The sequence below is a fragment of the Rhinatrema bivittatum genome, chromosome 3 (genome assembly GCF_901001135.1).
Source record: "Rhinatrema bivittatum chromosome 3, aRhiBiv1.1, whole genome shotgun sequence".
Taxonomy (NCBI): Eukaryota; Metazoa; Chordata; class Amphibia; order Gymnophiona; family Rhinatrematidae; genus Rhinatrema; species Rhinatrema bivittatum.
Window position 1 is genome coordinate 324796684 of NC_042617.1, and position 17109 is coordinate 324813792.

The 17109-nt window shown below is 48.1% G+C and overlaps 1 protein-coding gene across 2 annotated transcripts in view; it reads left to right on the plus strand.

Moving 5' to 3' along the window:
* The first annotated feature begins 514 nt into the window (after positions 1–514).
* The window catches only part of SESN1 (sestrin 1), a 39306-nt gene continuing 22711 nt past the window's right edge, over positions 515–17109 (plus strand). The window contains exons 1-7 of one of the 2 annotated variants that reach the window (XM_029595301.1): positions 516–777; positions 8518–8583; positions 10446–10646; positions 11424–11606; positions 14867–15106; positions 16327–16474; positions 16555–16667. In XM_029595301.1, coding sequence (XP_029451161.1) covers positions 691–777; positions 8518–8583; positions 10446–10646; positions 11424–11606; positions 14867–15106; positions 16327–16474; positions 16555–16667 — 1038 coding nt within the window. In that variant the 5' untranslated portion in view covers positions 516–690. Of the gene's footprint in view, positions 778–8517; positions 8584–10445; positions 10647–11423; positions 11607–14866; positions 15107–16326; positions 16475–16554; positions 16668–17109 lie in introns of both variants that reach the window. The other variant, XM_029595302.1, reaches the window with a different exon arrangement.

The window sequence follows — 17109 nt, forward strand, 5'->3', positions numbered from 1 at the left end:
TGTGAGTGTAGATATTTATGGGGGTGTATGGGATGGAGGAGGTGAGAGTATGGGTGTAGATATTTATGGGGGTGTATAAGATGGGGCTGGTGTGAGTGTGAGTGCAGATATTGATGGGGGTGTATGGGATGGGGAAGTGTGAGTGTGGGTGTAGATATTTCTGGGGGGTATAGGATGGGGGACGTGTGAGTGTGGGTGTAGAAATTTATGGGGGGTATAGGATGGAGGAGGTGTGAGTGTAGATATTTATGGGGGAGGGGTGTTAGGTCCTCTTTTCCCCTGCTCTCCTCCCCCCTTCCTTTCCCCCTCCCCGCCCCTCCGCCCCCCCTCTCTTTCCTTCTGTTTTTCCTTCTGAGGCTGTTGATAAACAGGCAGCGCTGGCGCCCCTCCCTCCGCAGCCCGTGGTGTGTTTGATTGGCTGCTGCTCTATCTGTCTTGCAGGGGGCTCCCGTGATTGGCTGCGGCCGTGAGTCCCGCCTTCACACTGCCTATCTTTGGATCTGGCGCTGCCGCTGCTCGCAGACAGACGAGAGAAGAGGGTCGGGGCAGCGAGGAGGGGGAGGGAGAGGAGGCTGAACGGGGCGCGAGGAGAGTGAGCCCGGGCCCGGGGAGGCAGCAGAGACAGAGAGAGAGAGACAGGTGGTCACACTCGCTTCCGGACGCTGTCCCCTCCTTGCCCATCCCTCGGACATGATCGTGGCGTCGGCGGCTGAGTCCCGGCTCTACTCGGCGGCTCTCTCCATGAAGGAGCTGCTGTGCAGCGACTGCGGCGGCCCGGTGAGTGCGGGGAGGGAGGGGGGGGCGCATCCCGGGGTGTCGGGGGCTGCAGTGATCACGAGCTGCCCCCCTTGCGGGGTGCTGCAGTAATCACGAGCTACCCTCCCGGGGTATTAATCCCAAAGTGGAGATGGAGGAGGCTGCTGCAGCGATCAGGATCTTCCCTCCCGGGGTATTAATCCCGCAGTGAGGAGGGGGGAAGGTGCTGCAGCGATCAGGATCGGCCCTCCCGGGGTATTAATCCCGCAGTGCGGAGGGAGGAGGGTACAGCAGCGATCAGGATCTGCCCTCCTGGGGTATTAATCCCGCAGTGCGGAGGGAGGAGGGTACAGCAGCGATCAGGATCTGACCTCCTGGGGTATTAATCCCGCAGTGGGGAGGGAGAAGGGTGCTGCAGTGATCAGGATCTGCCCTCCTGGGGTATTAATCCCGCAGTGGGGAGGGAGGAGGGTGCTGCAGTGATCAGGATTTGCCCTCCTGGGGTATTAATCCCACAGGGGGCTAGGGCACAGATCCCTGCTGCATGCTTTGAGCTGTGTGGTAGTGCAGGGTGAGGGGGACTGACATTTCAGTGGCAGAAGGATGACCTCTCTGTTGCATGGGGACAGCAGGCGCTGCTGACTCGAGGTGTTTACTTGGTGGTTTTGCTGTATTGTATATTGCTGTTGACCTTTGATTATTATATTTGTAACCCACCTTATGACTTTAGTGATCATCCAGTAGCCAAGATGAAATAAGTAAATAAATCCTGAATAATTGCTAGGGCACTCATGAAGGAAGGCTCATCTTGTTTGTGCTAAAATGCCTCTGGGCCGAGGTGTGTTTTGGCACATTCAGCTGGCATTTGTGGCTGCAGGTTTTGCGCTGGGCATGTTGATTTCCTAGACTTTGAGCCGTGTGTTGGTCCGTAGCCCGCGTTGCATTGTGAGTGATCCTGGCAGGAATGGGCTTCCGGCAGCTGAAACACCTCCTGGTTCCCAGTGCTGGAAGTGTTTTGGGAGCACAGCTCTTTACCGTGTCCAGCCAAAGTTTGGCTCCCGTGCTGGTGTGTACAAAGTGTGTTTCTGTCTTAGTGAAGAGCTTCATGCCCACTGTGGAGTGCATGGGCTCTGTGCCAGCGGAGGGTGGCTGATACCTGGCAATCCTTAAATATTAGAAAAGCTTTCTGAAATGAGTCTGCACATGGCGCTCGGCTTCTGTTTTTTGTTTTTGTTTTTTTCACATTGCAGTTTGCTGTGTACAGAGCCCAGTGCTCGCTGCAGTGTGACTGGGTTTTCTTCTGTTTGTTTCATCGCCGTTGAAATCCATTACTGATTGTATTGCCTGCAAGCTCCAAGCACATGGAATGAGCCCCGGGGCAGTCTGAGAAGGGATTGTTTTTCTTTGGTTTCAGTGCTCCAGGCTTTAGTGCTTTTCTAAGAGAGACAACTCTGGTTGGCGGAGAAATTGCTTTGTGTTTTACGGTTGGTAACGGGGGTAAATGCTGTCATTGTATTGCGCCGGTTTTAAAATCGCTGCTCTGGCTCCTGGTTGAAGAACCAATTCAGTAGAAATGGTTGACCTTAGTTTTTAAATCGTTGGCTGATGGTATTGAGCTGTACACTCCCAACGAGGTCTCTGCGCTCTGAGGGCCACTCTTTCCTTCAGGTACCTCAGACTGGGAGTTGTGAAACACAGCAGACCAGATCAAGAGCTTTTTCTCAAGTCGGATCCAACCTCAGTCCTTAGAGTATTTGAGGATTATAAGATTTTCACCTTTTTTAGGAAAGTTTACTCCTTATGATCTTATCTTAATTTGAGTGAGATGGGTTTTTATTGTGCCCCTGGTTATGCCTATATGAGAGTTTTTGATGTGTCTGTGTCTGTTCATTTGTAATCTGCACAGATCAATCGTAATTGGATGTTGGGGAGTATAAATATGTCTTTTTCAGTTCAACCTAAGCATTCCCAAACAGCTTTAAACCTGTTGGGCTACCTTCCTCACTCATTTAATACTGCGGGATGTGGACTAGCAACTCTCAAGTTAGCGGTGGCAGCGTCTGCGTCGGTGCCAGGTCTCTCTAACTGGAGGCTTTCACTATTACCCAGACCGAGGCACAGTAAGCTGCTCAGGCTGTCGGTCCCTTACCCTAACGGGTAGATTAGCACAGCTTCCCTTGTTGCCCGCTGTTGAGAAAGTTTGCTGTCTGTTTCTGCTACTTAACAGCTGAGTCAGAAAGCCTCCGGACTGGACTGGAGTTGATTATAGTGAAAGAGCTGGTAACGATGATCCAGACCGGAGGAGAAAGAAAAATTGGATTCTGCCCATCCGTATGTGTTGTGTCAACGGAGGTGACAGGGAGCTTCAGTGATTGGCCATGAGAAGCCCTTGAGCCCTGAAGATGTATAACCAACACGTTGTAACACGCTTTGCGCTCTTGTTGGTTGGTCCAGCGTGAAACAAAGAAACGAGGATGAGGTTGCAGGAATTGTGGCACCTGCCCTGGCAGCTGAATGGAGAAATGCCTCCAGCTTTTGTAAAATCTAGTGTTCCAGTTGCGTGTAGAAACTGGCAGGATCCCCCTGCTGGCCAGGTCACAGGACACAACACCTCCGAGATTGCTGGATTTTTGTACTTTCTATACTGTTTCATCATCACTCTTCTCCGTTTGAAATCTGAAGAAATTCTGGCTTCGGGGGCAGGTTGGATCGTTTGTGCTATTTGTTAATGTCTTGATGTTACATTTACCCAGTCAATATGACCCCAATATTGACTGGGTAAATGTAACATCAGGACATGCTAGAGAGATAAAGTTCCTGGATGTAATAAATGACTGCTTCATGGAGAAATTGGTTCAGGAACCGACAAGAGAGAGGGGGAGTTATTTTAGATTTAATTCTTAGTGGAGCACAGGATTTGGTGAGAGAGGTAATGGTGGTGGGGCCGCTTGGCAATAGTGATCATAATATGATCAAATTTGAATTAATGACAAGAAGGGGGACAGTAAGCAAATCCACGGCTATCATGCTAAACTTTCAAAAGGGAAACTTTGACAAAATGGGGAAAATATTTAGAAAAAACTAAAAGATGCAGCTGCAAATATTAAGAGTGTACAACAGGCATGGACATTGTTTAAAAATACCATCTTAGATGAGCAATCTAGATGTATTCCATGCATTAAGGAAGGCCAAACGATTACCGGCATGGTTAAAAGGTGAGGTGAAAGGGGCTATTTTAGCCAAAAAAACATCCTTCAAAAATTGGAAGAAGGATCCATCTGAACAAAATAGGAAAAAGCATAAGTATTGTCAAGTTAAGTGTAAAACATTGATAAGACAGGCGAAGAGAGAATTTGAAATGAAGTTAGCCGTAAAGGCAAAAACTCATAATAAAAACTTTAAAAAATATATTCAAAGCAAAAAGCCTGCAAGGAAGTTGGTTGGACCGTTAGATAACCGAGGGGTTAAAGGGGCTCTTAGGGAAGATAAGGTCATTGCAGAAAGACTAAATGAATTCTTTGCTTCTGTGCTTACTAATGAGGATGTTTGGAAGATACCAGTTCTGGAGATTGTTTTCAAGGGTGATGAGTCAGATGAACTGAAAAATTAATCACTGTGAACCTGGAAGATGCAGTAGGTCAGATTGACAAGCTAAAGAGTAGCAAATCACCTAGACCGGCTGGTATGCATCCTAGGGTTCTGAAGGAACTCAAAAATGAAATTTCAGATCTATTAATTAAAATTTGTAACCTATCATTAAAATCATCCATTGTACCTGAAGACTGGAGGGTGGCCAATGTAACCCCAATATTTTAAAAGGGCTCCAGGGTGATCTGGGAAACTATAGACCAGTGAGCCTGACTTCAGTGCCGGGAAAAATAATGGAAACTATTCTAAAGATCAAAATCACAGAACATGTAGAAAGATATGGTTTAATGGAATACTTTCAACATGGATTTACCCAAGGGAAATCTTGCCTCACAAATCTGCTTCATTTTTTTGATGGGGTTAATAAACATGTGGATAAAGGTGAACCAGTAAATGTAGTGTATTTGGATTTTTAGAAGGCATCTGACAAAGTCCCTCATGAGGGTCTTCTTTTTTTATTTTATTTATATTTTATCAATCTTATAAACAATACTAACAGCAATGTCCGCTTGTCTAAACAATAGGTGCAAGTAATTTTTCAAATATGAAACCTAGTCATAATAGAAAAGAAAGAAAAAACCCTGTTATAAAGCAAAAGAGACTGATTGGTTAACCATATTAGAGCAAAATCATAGTAATACAATAGAAGTAATAATGATGCATCTTTACTTTACCTTAGACTAGGATATAGTGACAGGCAATCGTGCATTAAGAAAACTTCTCAACTCACTTGGTTCCAAAAACACAAACCTTTCCTGTTGGTGTTTCACCACGCATTTACATGGATAGTATATAGTACACTGGGCCCCTAATGACTTTACCTCCTGAACCATTTGATGAGGGTCTTCTAAGAAAACTAAAAAGTCATGGGATAGGAAGTGATGTCCTTTCATGGATTACAAACTGCTTAAAAGACAGGAAACAGAGAGTAGGATTAAATGGACAATTTTCTCAGTGGAAAAGGGTAAACAGTGGAGTGCCTCAGGGATCTGTACTTGGACCGGTGCTTTTCAATATATTTATAAATGATCTGGATAGGAATACGAGTAAGGTTATCAAATTTGCAGATGATATAAAATTATTCAGAGTAGTTAAATCATAAGTGGATTGTAATAAATTGCAGGAAGACCTTGTGAGACTGGGCTTCCAAATGGCAGATGAAATTTAATGTGGATAAGTGCAAGGTGATGCATATAGGGAAAAATAACCCTTACTGTGGTTACACGATGTAAGTTTCTATCTTAGGAGTTACCACCCAGGAAAGAGATCTGGGCGTCATAGTGGATAATACATTGAAATTGTTGGTTCAATGTGCTGCGGCAGTCAAAAAAGCAAACAGAATGTTAGGAATTATTAGGAAGGGAATGGTGAATAAAACGGAAAATGTCATAATACCTCTGTATCGCTCCATTGTGAGACCGCACCTTGAATACTTTGTACAATTCTGGTCTCCGCATCTCAAAAAAGATATAGTTGAGATGGAGAAGTTACAGAGAAGGGCGACCAAAATGATAAAGGGGATGAAACAGCTCCCCTATGAGGAAAGGCTGAAGATGTTAGGGTTGTTCAGCTTGGAGAAGAGATGGATGAGGGGGGATATGATAGAGGTCTTAAATCATGAGAGGTCATGAACGAGTAGATGTGAATCGGTTATTTACACTTTCGGATAATAGAAGGACTAGGGGGCACTCAATGAAGTTAGCAAGTAGCACATTTAACACTAATCAGAGAAAGTTCTTTTTCACTCAAATCACAATTAAGCTCTGGAATTTGTTGCCAGAGGATGTGGTTAGTGCAGTTAGTGTAGCTGGGTTTAAAAAAGGATTGGATAAGTTCTTGGAGGAGAAGTCCATTACCTGCTATAATTAAGTTGACTTAGAAATTAGCCACTGCTATTACTAGCAACAGTAGCTTGGAATAGATGTAGTTTTGGGAATTTGCCAGGTTCTTATGGCCTGGATTGGCCACTGTTGGAAACAGGATGCTGGGCTTGATGGACCCTTGGTCTGACCCAGTAAGGCAACTTCTTATGTCTGCACTGGGTACCAATTACTATGGCACTCTAGCCCCAGAGGACGGCAGTGGTTGGGTTCCTTTGGCCGTTCCATGCAGATAAACTGCAGGCTTTGGCTGATTTCTGTCTATTATTGTGCTGTTCTGGGTGCACGTGGACGTGAAGTCTGTGCAGCCTCCTGGAATGGAGCTTGTATTGCAGGAAAGGCTTTATGCCGTATGCTTTGAGGTAAAAATGTTTGGAGGCTTTTTGGTTTCTTCCAGGCTGCACCAGGGGCAGCCTGCAGGACAGGAAGGGAGCTGGGGCATTTCACAGGCTGGCTAAGTATAGGACTGGCATGATCACTCGCCCAAAATGGGACCAGTGAGTGTTTAACAGTTATTTCCTACCGTCCGTGTGCAAGGGAAATCACTGGCTGGCAGCATTTTTTGCCTTGCAGCTTACGGTCTTAAGTTTGAGCACAGCATGGGCAAGTTTTCATGGAAAGCCACCAAGCACCAGCCCAGGCAGGTTTGGAACCCACAATCCCTGCCTTGGGAAGGCAAAGCCTTTGGGTGGGTCACATTCAGTTCCCATAGGCAGTTCCCTGCTCCAGAGGGCTCACAATCTGAGGGCAGTGCAGGATGAAGTGGCTTGCACAAAGCCATGAGAAGTGTCGGCGGGATTTGAACCCTGGCTTCCCTGCTCCTTTAACCCTCCATTAGGCAGCTGAGGCTGGCTGTCCGGGCAGGTAGGTGAATGCAGCTGTGCAGGGCTGTGCGCTGCATAAAATGAATAGGGTGCAAGTGACTGTCCTCCATCAGAATGTGTCCGGAAAGAACAGAGAAATGAAGCTCTTTCTGGGGTTTCTCCAGTAGTTGATAGGAAAGGCTCTCGCTCCAGATCCAGGGTGCTTGGGCGACCCCCCCTTCTTGCCTGTGTCCTGCTGCGGCGTCCGAGGATGAAAGCCTGAAAGCTCGCTGGCACTGCGGTTATTTGTAATGCACCTTCAGCGTACACAGCAGTGCTTGGGGCCTGAATGAGGCACAGCAGGACTCGGGCGAGACCGGGAAAGAGCATGCAGACCGGGGCCTGCACAGAAACGTCCTGCTTGTACTTTTGGGGTCCGGGCTGCTGTTCCGGCGGTGGAAGTAACGGAGCAGGTTGGGGGCTCCTGTCGGTCCCGAGAGGAAGAAGCCAGCTGTGGGCTGGTCGGGCATTAGGATGCAGCCTTTTATGTTTCTTTGTAGCTTTCGTGCAGATAACACGAGATGATCTGTGTCTTAAAAGTAAGAATTCAAGATGCAGTACATTTTATTAACTTATGATTTAAAATGCCTCATATACCGCATTCTCTCATTGTTGAAAGTGGTTTATGGTTGAAAACATCCGTAAAATGCAAAGAAGAAACTCGTTTCCATTGCTGAGCAGAGTTAATAAGCCGGTGCTGTCGCATCGTTGCACAGCACCATTCACCCTGAGCGAGAACACCAAGCTCTTCCTCACCCTCCCCGGCTCACTCCCCCACCCCCACCCCCTCAACAGCTTTCTCGCTGCTCTCCCAGGAGGTTTGGACATCTGTGGCCCTGCTCCCCCCACATCTCTGTCCTCCATCGGGGCTCTCGGGGGTCCTGCGCATGGGCCGGGGCTGTGATCTAAAATTCCGGACGGGAGGGGGATTCCGCCTGGTGCAGAATCATCCCCCCCCCCCCCCCAGGAGGAATGGCGCATCCTCTGCCCGCCCTCGCTGCATTTCTTATCTCGGAAACCTCTCTGCTCTCCCCCCCCCAACCCCCTCCCCGCTGTCGGTTTAGGTGGGAGCTGCCTGGTTTCCTGCCCGGTGCACTGAGCTCGTGGGCTGACTGCGGATGTTGCAGCTGCACAGAGAGTTGGGCGAGAGCCCAGCTATGCTTGTGGTGCCGCTGCGCTGGGAACGTCTTGTTCCCATCCAGCGCAGACAAAACGCACGTCCTCTTGTGGGGCAGGGTGGCGGTGGGCTTGAAGCAGGGGAGCGTGGCAGGCAGGCAGCCTTCGGCTGGGCCCAGTGAATGGAAGGCTTTCTCCTGCTTGAATGTTGTTTACAGCTAACATGAGGGATTGTGTCATTTTTCTTTTTCTAGGAACTTGGGCTCCAAATTCCTCGGCCAGTGGGCCACGGACCAAGCCGATTCATCCCCGAGAAAGAGGTATGTTTGCACTGGGCTAGCACACCACGAACCGGTCCCCCCCGGGACCCTGCGAAGGAAAAGTGCTGTGAAGCGCTCACACTGTGCTTCCAAACAACTGGTGACCTACAAAATGTTTTGGGCAGAGTTAATGATTGTAAATCATGGCTGGGATTTTGGCAGTGGCTCTGCGGTGGAATCGATGACTTTACGGCTCTGGTATTCTCAGAGCTGTTTATCTATAGATTTGAGTGTAGAAGCAGAGCCCACTGCTGTGTGGTTTTCGGACAAAGCAGAGAGCAGCTCGTGCTCTCTGCTTTGTCCTCTGATATTGTCACATAAAAGCCAGGGATGGCTAGACACCCCCCCCCCCCCCCCCCCCATTCCAAGGTGAGGGTGCTCTCGGACCTTTCCCTTCCTGAATAATCTCGGGACCTGTCCCATTTGGGTTCTCTGAGTTCTGCTGGTCCGGTGAAAGGTGCTTTCCAGTGTGAGGTCCTGCAGTCCATTCGTCGGGAAGCCACTGCGCTTCCCCAGGCCTGCGGTGTTCCCTGGAGTCGTGGTTCCTTCCAGGGGATAATCTCCCTTAATCTAGTGATATTTCTAATACTTCTGACAGGTACATTTTTCTGCCATTCTTCCCAGTCCATAAAGGACTCTGGCTGCAGATGGGTCATAATAATAAACTGGAGGTGAGAGGGTGTGGGTGCCTGGGATTATTGTCAGTGCAGATGGGAATAGGTGGGCTCGGAATAGGAGAGCAGGGAAGTGAAGAGGCCTGGGTGCTGGACGAGGTGTTAGAAGCTTTTTCTTGTTTTAAGGCTTAAGGCCGGGAGTCAAGTGAGAGAGCGTGCACTGTCAATAGCAGGAACCAAACTTTGGAATAATCTACCCACAGAATTGAGACTAACAGACAAGAAAAAATTTAAGGCAGACTTAAAAACTTGGCTATTTAAATGCGCGTACACGGAAAATGGACCATAGGTCTCAAATACATAGACTCCAAATTGCCAGATACAGGTTTAAATGACTGCTTCAGTGTTTAGCTATAGGCAGAACTTATTTATGTTAAGTCTTGTTATATAATACTTGTGTTGTTTCATTTATTAATTTGTCTTAACTTTTTAACTTTGATTAATACCTCGAGGAATAGCTTTATTATTTTAATAATTTTAACTTCTATCTTTAACAGCTAAATACTTTATTAATGTGCTTTTAAACATTTTAGCTGTTATCTTTTATTTGATGTATTTATTGTACTTCATTCTTGTTTTAACTGTAAACCGCTGTGAAGGCCAACGCCAACGCGGCGGCATAGAAAAATGAATAAACTATATAAATTATCTATCCAGAACAGCAGAAGGCCAAAGGTGAGGCCTGACTTCTGACTTGGGCAGATGGGTGGGAGAGCTGCATCAGCCTTCCAAGAGGACGTGGCTCGTCGGGCAAGGCGCGGTGCCTGGGCTCGGTCACCTTCTCAAAAATAAAATCAAAGGGAGGTCACCGCGTTCCTGGCGTGATCTGTGGACGGTCCAGCTGGGATGGCTGGGGGCAGGCTAAGTGGGGAGAATGCTGCACGGGAGAGGCATTTTTTTTCTTTTGATCTCGAATTCGAGCAGTGGGGAAGATGCCTCCTCGGATATGATAAACCTTTCTAATTTGGGGTGCCAGAGGAGGGTGCGGGCATAACGAGGTTACTTGGCGTCCTAACTGTGCAAGTGGCTGAGCAGGAGCAGGAAGCAGGGAAGGGTAATCTTTTTTTTTTTTTTTTTTTTTTGCTTTCTGTAAGGGACTGAATAATCGGCCCCCTCCCCCCCGCCCCCTCATTCTGCTGTTGCGGTTGAGCATCTGCTAAGTGCGCTCGTAATCCACTTCCTCCACAGATCCTGCAGGTGGGGGATGAAGACTCGCACGTGCACACGGTGTTTGCCGAAGCCTTCGCCGCCCTCGGGCACCTGGACAACATCACGCTGGTGATGGCTTTCCACCCGCACTACTTGGAGAGCTTCCTAAAAACCCAGCACTACCTGCTGCAGATGGACGGGCCGCTGCCACTGCATTACCGGCACTACCTTGGCATCCTGGTGAGTCCGGCAGCGCCTGCGGCTCCTGGAGGCGCAGGGGGCCCGTGTTTCTGGCCTCCGCACATCTGGCGAGTCGTTGCGCCAGGCTATGTCCAAAGTGCTCCGTCGGATTGGCCAGTTGGAGCTCTCTGGGCAAATGTTGGCAAGCTTTGGGACAAATCGGTCTGATATATTCTGTCCTTATTATTGTCTGGATGTGTCACTGTATAAGGAGGGCCTGTCCCTGTCTGATGTGCGTCCTGTGACGTGGGAGGTACCGACAAAAAAGCAGCAGCAGTCCCCGTCCATTTCCCCAGGAAGTGTTGTAAAGTAGAAATAAAAACTGAGAGGTGGGTGTTCCTGGCCTGGCAGTTTTCCTCCTGCTCCTTTGGTGGAATCAATATCCAGGAACTATCATTGGCTGTTACCGGGGGCTTTTAAACACTTAGCTCAGCCGTCACGGTGACTGTCCTTGTCCAGGGGCCACAGACTGCGGCTCCTTTGTTACCTGGCAAACGGATTCTAAGTCTGGCCACTAGGTGTCGCCGTTGAGCAATAGCTGAAACTCCTTTCCCAAAGGCTGTGAGCGCTGCCTCTGCAGCATCTCCACCCCACCTAGCTGGTACCGAAACCCAGGACCGCAGCACTGCCACTGGGCTGGAAAGATTTCCGAGCCTTCTCACCAAAGCAGCAGTGCCGCTCCCTGGGTCCAGCTTTCTGCATTTGGGACCAGCCAATGGGAGCGTGTGGTGGCAAGAGAGGAGCTGTGATTGTCTCTCTTCTGTTTTCCTCCTGCAGGCGGCAGCCAGACACCAGTGCTCCTACCTAGTGAACCTGCACGTTAACGACTTCCTTCATGTAGGTGGTGACCCCAAGTGGCTCAATGGCCTTGGGAATGCCCCACAGAAACTGCAGAACCTCGGAGAACTGAATAAAATGCTGGCCCACAGACCATGGCTTATCACTAAAGACCACATTGAGGTACGTTCTCGTCCTGCATAATTTGCAAAATTCCTTTAGCCAGTGAGAAGGTCTGTTCAGTGGCCTCCATGGACTTCTGAGGCCACTCTGCTACACACTGCCATGTGAAGGGTCCCTGGTTTGGGTCCTCTGTGCTCTGGGTTGGATGGGGCTGGAAATGCTGCAGAGGGGTTGAGGGAGTCCTGCTCATCAATAAGGGCGCCATCTGGTGGCCCAGTTCAGGCCCTACATTTACGGGGCTCTGGAAGGTGCCCCAGTGCTGCCCCCCCGGCCTCAGCACAGTTGCTGCAGTGGCCAGACCAGAAACAGTGGGCTGAAGGGAAAAATCCCTGCGGCGTTGTGGCACCAGGATCCCAGCTGCGAAGGAAACTGCCGAGACTAACATGTAAGAATATTATCATATGTGACTTTAGAAAAAGTAACCCCTGTATCTAATACTTCCTAACCGTATCTTATCCTGTGAGCCCTGCTAAGAGAAAACATGGAGGCAGCCTTGCCCGAGCTCTTCTGGCCCTTTAATGTGAATTTAATCAGCAGTGGGGGAGAAACCCGGGAAGCACTGCTAGAACCTTAAAGCCAACAGTTCCTGCATGGAGATCCTTCCCTCGAGGTCGTGCCAGCCAAAAAGCTCTGCCACTGATTAGAGCAGGAGCGGCACCTGAATGCAGAGCCTCTTCTTTTATCAAGCACATGCTTAGCTGAGAAGGAACAGGAAGACAAGAACTCAGGCAAGGGAGCAAGGAGTCGGTGCAGTGCCTCAGGGGTCTGTACTGGGAGCTGTGCTATTTAGCATATTCATAAATGATCCAGAGAAAAGAATGACGAGGGAGGTGACCAGATTTGCAGATGACACAAAATTGTTTTGAGTCATTAATACAGCAGCAGATTGTGAAGAACTGCAGAAGGACCTTGTAATATTAGGATACTGGGCATCTAAACAGCAGATGTAATTTAATGTGGACAAGTGCAAAGTAATGCAAGAAAGGAAAAATCATCCCAACTACAGGTACACTATGCTGGGTCAGGAGTCACCACCCTTGGAGTCCCTGTGGACACTACTTTGCAATCTTCAGCTCGGTGTGTGGTGGTTGAATTATTTGGAAAGGAATAGAAAACAAAACTGAGACTATCATAAAGCTCTTGTATAACTCCATGGTGCGAGAGCACCCTGAGTATTGGGTGCAGTTCTGGTCTCCCTGTCTCAAAAGCCATAGTGCACATGGAAAAGGTACAGGGAAGAGTGACAGAAATGATAATGGGGATGGAAAAGCTTCCTTATGGAGAGAGGCTAAAGAGATTAGGGTTCTTCAGCTTGGATATGATTGAGATTTATAAAATCATGAGTGGAATGAAACAGGTAAATAGGGAAAGGTAATTTACCCTTTCAAGCTGCACTAGGACTAGGGGACACTCCATGAAACAAATCATACAAGTATTTTTTCACTCAGCACTCAGTCAAGCTGTAGACATGGTGAAGGCATCTAACATAGTGGGGTTCAAGAGAAGATTGCACAAGTTCCTGAAGGAAAAGTCCATAACCAGTTATGAGCCAGGCAGAGTTGGCAAAGCCAGCGCTTATTCATAAGAACATAAGAAACTGCCATGCTGGGTCAGACCAAGGGTCCATCAAGCCCAGCATCCTGTTTCCAACAGAGGCCAAACCAGGTCACAAGTACCTGGCAAGTACCCAAACACCAAGAAGATCCCATGTTATTGATGCCATTCCCTAAGTCAACTTGATTAATAGCAGTTAATGGACTTCTCCTCCAAGAACTTATCCAAACCTTTTTTAAACCCAGCTACACTAACTGCACTAACCATATCCTCTGGCAACAAATTCCAGAGCTTAATTGTGCGTTGGATGAGAGAGAATTTTCTCCGATTAGTCTTAAATGTGCTACTTGCTAACTTCATGGAGTGCCCCCTAGTCCTGGGAGTGAGATGCTGGAAGTGGATCAATTGTTGGAGAACTGCCAGGTACTTGTGACCTGGATTGGCTCCTGTCATTGACAGGATGCTGAGCTCGATGGACCTTGGTCTGACCCAGCAGGACACGCCTTGTGTTCTTAAGGGGGAGAGTTTGCAGCCTTTTATGGCACACATGCTAGTGGCAAAACAAAAAAATCAGTGTAGGTGCCCTTACCCTGGGCGTAGGTGCCAGCAGAGTAAGCCAAAGCTTCTGCCACAGACATTGCACATAATCTTTCAGTTACTATGTGAACCGGTATGATGTCCCCACAAATACCGGTATATAAAAGTTTCTAAATAAATAAATAAATAAATTGCACATCAGCACCGGGTATCCTCTTGTGAACTAGAAACCTCACCACTGATCTCAGTATGAGGAAACCCAAAGTGGATCGATATTTATCTGGGGAACCTTTTTTGAGATAGCAGTGCTGCCTCCTGATCCTCAACTACGTTTTATCCAGACAGCTCATCGTAAGCAATGTGGAGGATAAAGAAGCAGTGATTGAAAGTTTAGCTGGGGAGTTCTCACATTCCGGTACTAAAAATACTTGTCCTAAAGTTACCCAGATAGTCAGCAAACGATGACCAGAAAGCTTTATCCTGGTAACGTTTCCCACCGGATACAGAGCACAAAGTTCCCAGGTTGGTCAATGAGTTGGGGAGGGATCATACTGCTGATGAGCCCCTGGCAGAAAAATGTTTGCACCCCTAGGGCCTGAATGTCTCTACTGCCCCTGGTTGGACCCAGTTTCTCTCCATGTGGACAGAGCAGGGAATAGACTGAGAAACACCAGAACCAGTGAGGCCAGTCTGTTTGCTTCCTTGTTACACAGATATGTAGAACAGCTTTAAACTCATACTGGTGCAACTTCACATTGGATATGGGGGCAGGATCTGTAACTTAATTATTCATTTGACAGATCTGGATAGGGACAGATTTGAAAGGAGAGCAGACAGACCGGAAAGTTATCCGTTTTCCTTTATTATCTGCTGCGCTCCTTCTGTTCCCTCAACCCTAAGAATCTGCTCTGCTTATCCCGGGCTTTCTGGACTTCTCTTACGTTCATTCTTCCACTGCTATCCTGTCCTGTGAAGAAAAGCTCACTTGTGCTGCTCTATCCCCCTTTCAACCCCATACATTGACCCCTTGTTGTAGAATTTGCTCATAAGTGAAGATGTAGAGTAACTCTCCTCTTGCGCCCTTCTAAGTCAAGCGAAGGCATTGGGGTTACTTCAGGAGATGCTGTGCTCCTTGTGGACAGGTCTAAAAATCTCTTTTTCCTTTGTAGCAACTCTTGAAGACTGCAGAGCACAGCTGGTCCCTGGCAGAGTTGATCCATGCGGTGGTGCTGCTCACACACTACCATTCACTGGCCTCTTTCACCTTTGGCTGTGGGATCAGCCCTGAGATTGACTGTGCTGGGGGCCACACCTTCCAGGCCTCATCAGTCGGCGACTACTGCGTCTGTGACATCGCCAATGGCAATCATGGAACCGAAGAGATGCGCAGTCCCACCAGCAGTGCTCCAGTAAGTGCACCCCTGATCTTCAGTGCTTAGAATTAGAGTTTTCCCCTGCACTGGGATTTTATTTCACCATGATCGTACCTCACTTGTACTCTACAGGCATGGCAAGGACACAGTGTCACCTCGGGGCTGGCTATTATTTAATGACTTTACTACAGATGCACGAAGTGCTCTGACCTTTCAGCTTGTCGATTGTAGTGGGCACTCATTTATCTTTGTACCCATACTGTGCAGACACCGAGGATACTCTAGTACAGGGGTGGCCAACTCTGGTCCTCGAGAGCCACAAACAGGTCTGGTTTTCAGGATATGCACAATGAATATGCATGAGAGAGATCTGCATGCACTACTTTCATTGTGTATGCAGATCTATCTTGTGCGTATTCATTGTGGATGTCCTGTGGACATTCCAGGGCGCAGTCAGCCACAACATCCTGGGACTCAGAGTAAACTTTCCCAAGTCAGCTTGGTCTTGCTTCAAAGGATTCAGTTCATAGGAGCCTGGATAGATTTTCCCTGGCAGAAAGGACTGGAGTGTTGGGCCTGGTGAGGTACTTCCTGCAGCAGAATTACCGCATGTCAGCGAGATTGGCCTTGGTTCTCCTTGGTCGTCTGTGCACATCTCCATGTTTCACTGCTGTCTGGAGAGACAGCAACTTTAGACAAGCAGGGCTGTGCAGCCTGTTCACCCAGCAGTCAACTCTCCACTGGTGGGGTCAGGTTGCCTTTTCAGTAAATAGCTCTGGAATGTAACCCTCAGCTTGTGACTCTCCATGTGTTATGGCGAATTCATGCCCACTTGTTGATGGAGAAAGCAAGTTTGCTTACCTGTAAACAAAATGAATCTGCCATACTTGTGACCTGCCTGCCTCCCTAAAGAGGTGACTACCTTGCTTAAGCTGTGGAAGAGTCTGAGAGGCTCTCCAGGCAATGTGCATGTGGGAACTTCTCTGCAAGCTTAGTAAAGCCTTTGCTAAACTCTGAGAGCTGGGTCTGTTTGGGCACCATCAGATGGTGCCACCCATGCATTATGGCTGCTTCATCCTGCTCTCTATGGAGAACCCTGTTTACAGGTAAGCAGACTTGCTTGTTTTGGTTGCTAAGAGCACAGCAGTTACTGAGATTTGGGAAGCTCTGTTTCATGTCCTTGTTTTGTACTGTCATTGTCTTAAAGACCAGGTTAAGGTAATGAAATCTTAGCAATAAATGCACGTTTCCCCAAGGCTGCAGATTCTTCTTGTGAAGTACAAGCGCTGATGGAGAAAATGAAACAACTCCAAGAAAGCCGAGAAGAGGAGGAGGCGAGCCAGGAAGAGATGGCGACTCGCTTTGAGAGAGAAAAGCGGGAGAGCATGCTGGTCTTGTCTTCAGGTAGGAAGGAACATCCCATATCTGACAGACAGGACCCCATGATGCGGAAGAAGGCTGACCATTGTCTTTCTGTCTAACAGAGGAAGAGGAGTCTGCTTCCAACAGAGATGTGTCGCGTCACTTTGAAGACACCAGTTACGGTTACAAAGATTTCTCCAGGCGGGGTGTGCACGTGCCCACCTTCCGTGCTCAGGTAGGGCTTTGAAAGGGCCCTTGCATTGGTGCCTTCCCGTGTGCCTTGTAACGTTGGGTTGGGCATTGTGCATGCTCATTGATTGCCACAAAGGTATTTGCCGTCCAGTCAGCGAAGAGCTTTTACTAGATTAAATCTTCTGTGTGCTTCTAAAGATGTTAAGACCCTTTTCAAAGGTTTGACTTCAGGTTCTTTGGGTGACTGCTGATGATTTCATGGGAGACTCTTGTCCCAGTTGCCCTGCCTGAGGCTGGAGGTAGCCTAGGAATGGGATGGAAGGAAATATAAGCAGGTTAAGACTTTAAAGCATAGTATAGCCTTATTTAAATTCATTCTGTAATTGATTTCCTACCCTTGAATTGGCTTTTGGCATACATACCAAGGAAAGTGGACATGCCACCAGCTACCCTTCTCTGAAGAAAGCAGCCAACACCTGTGAATT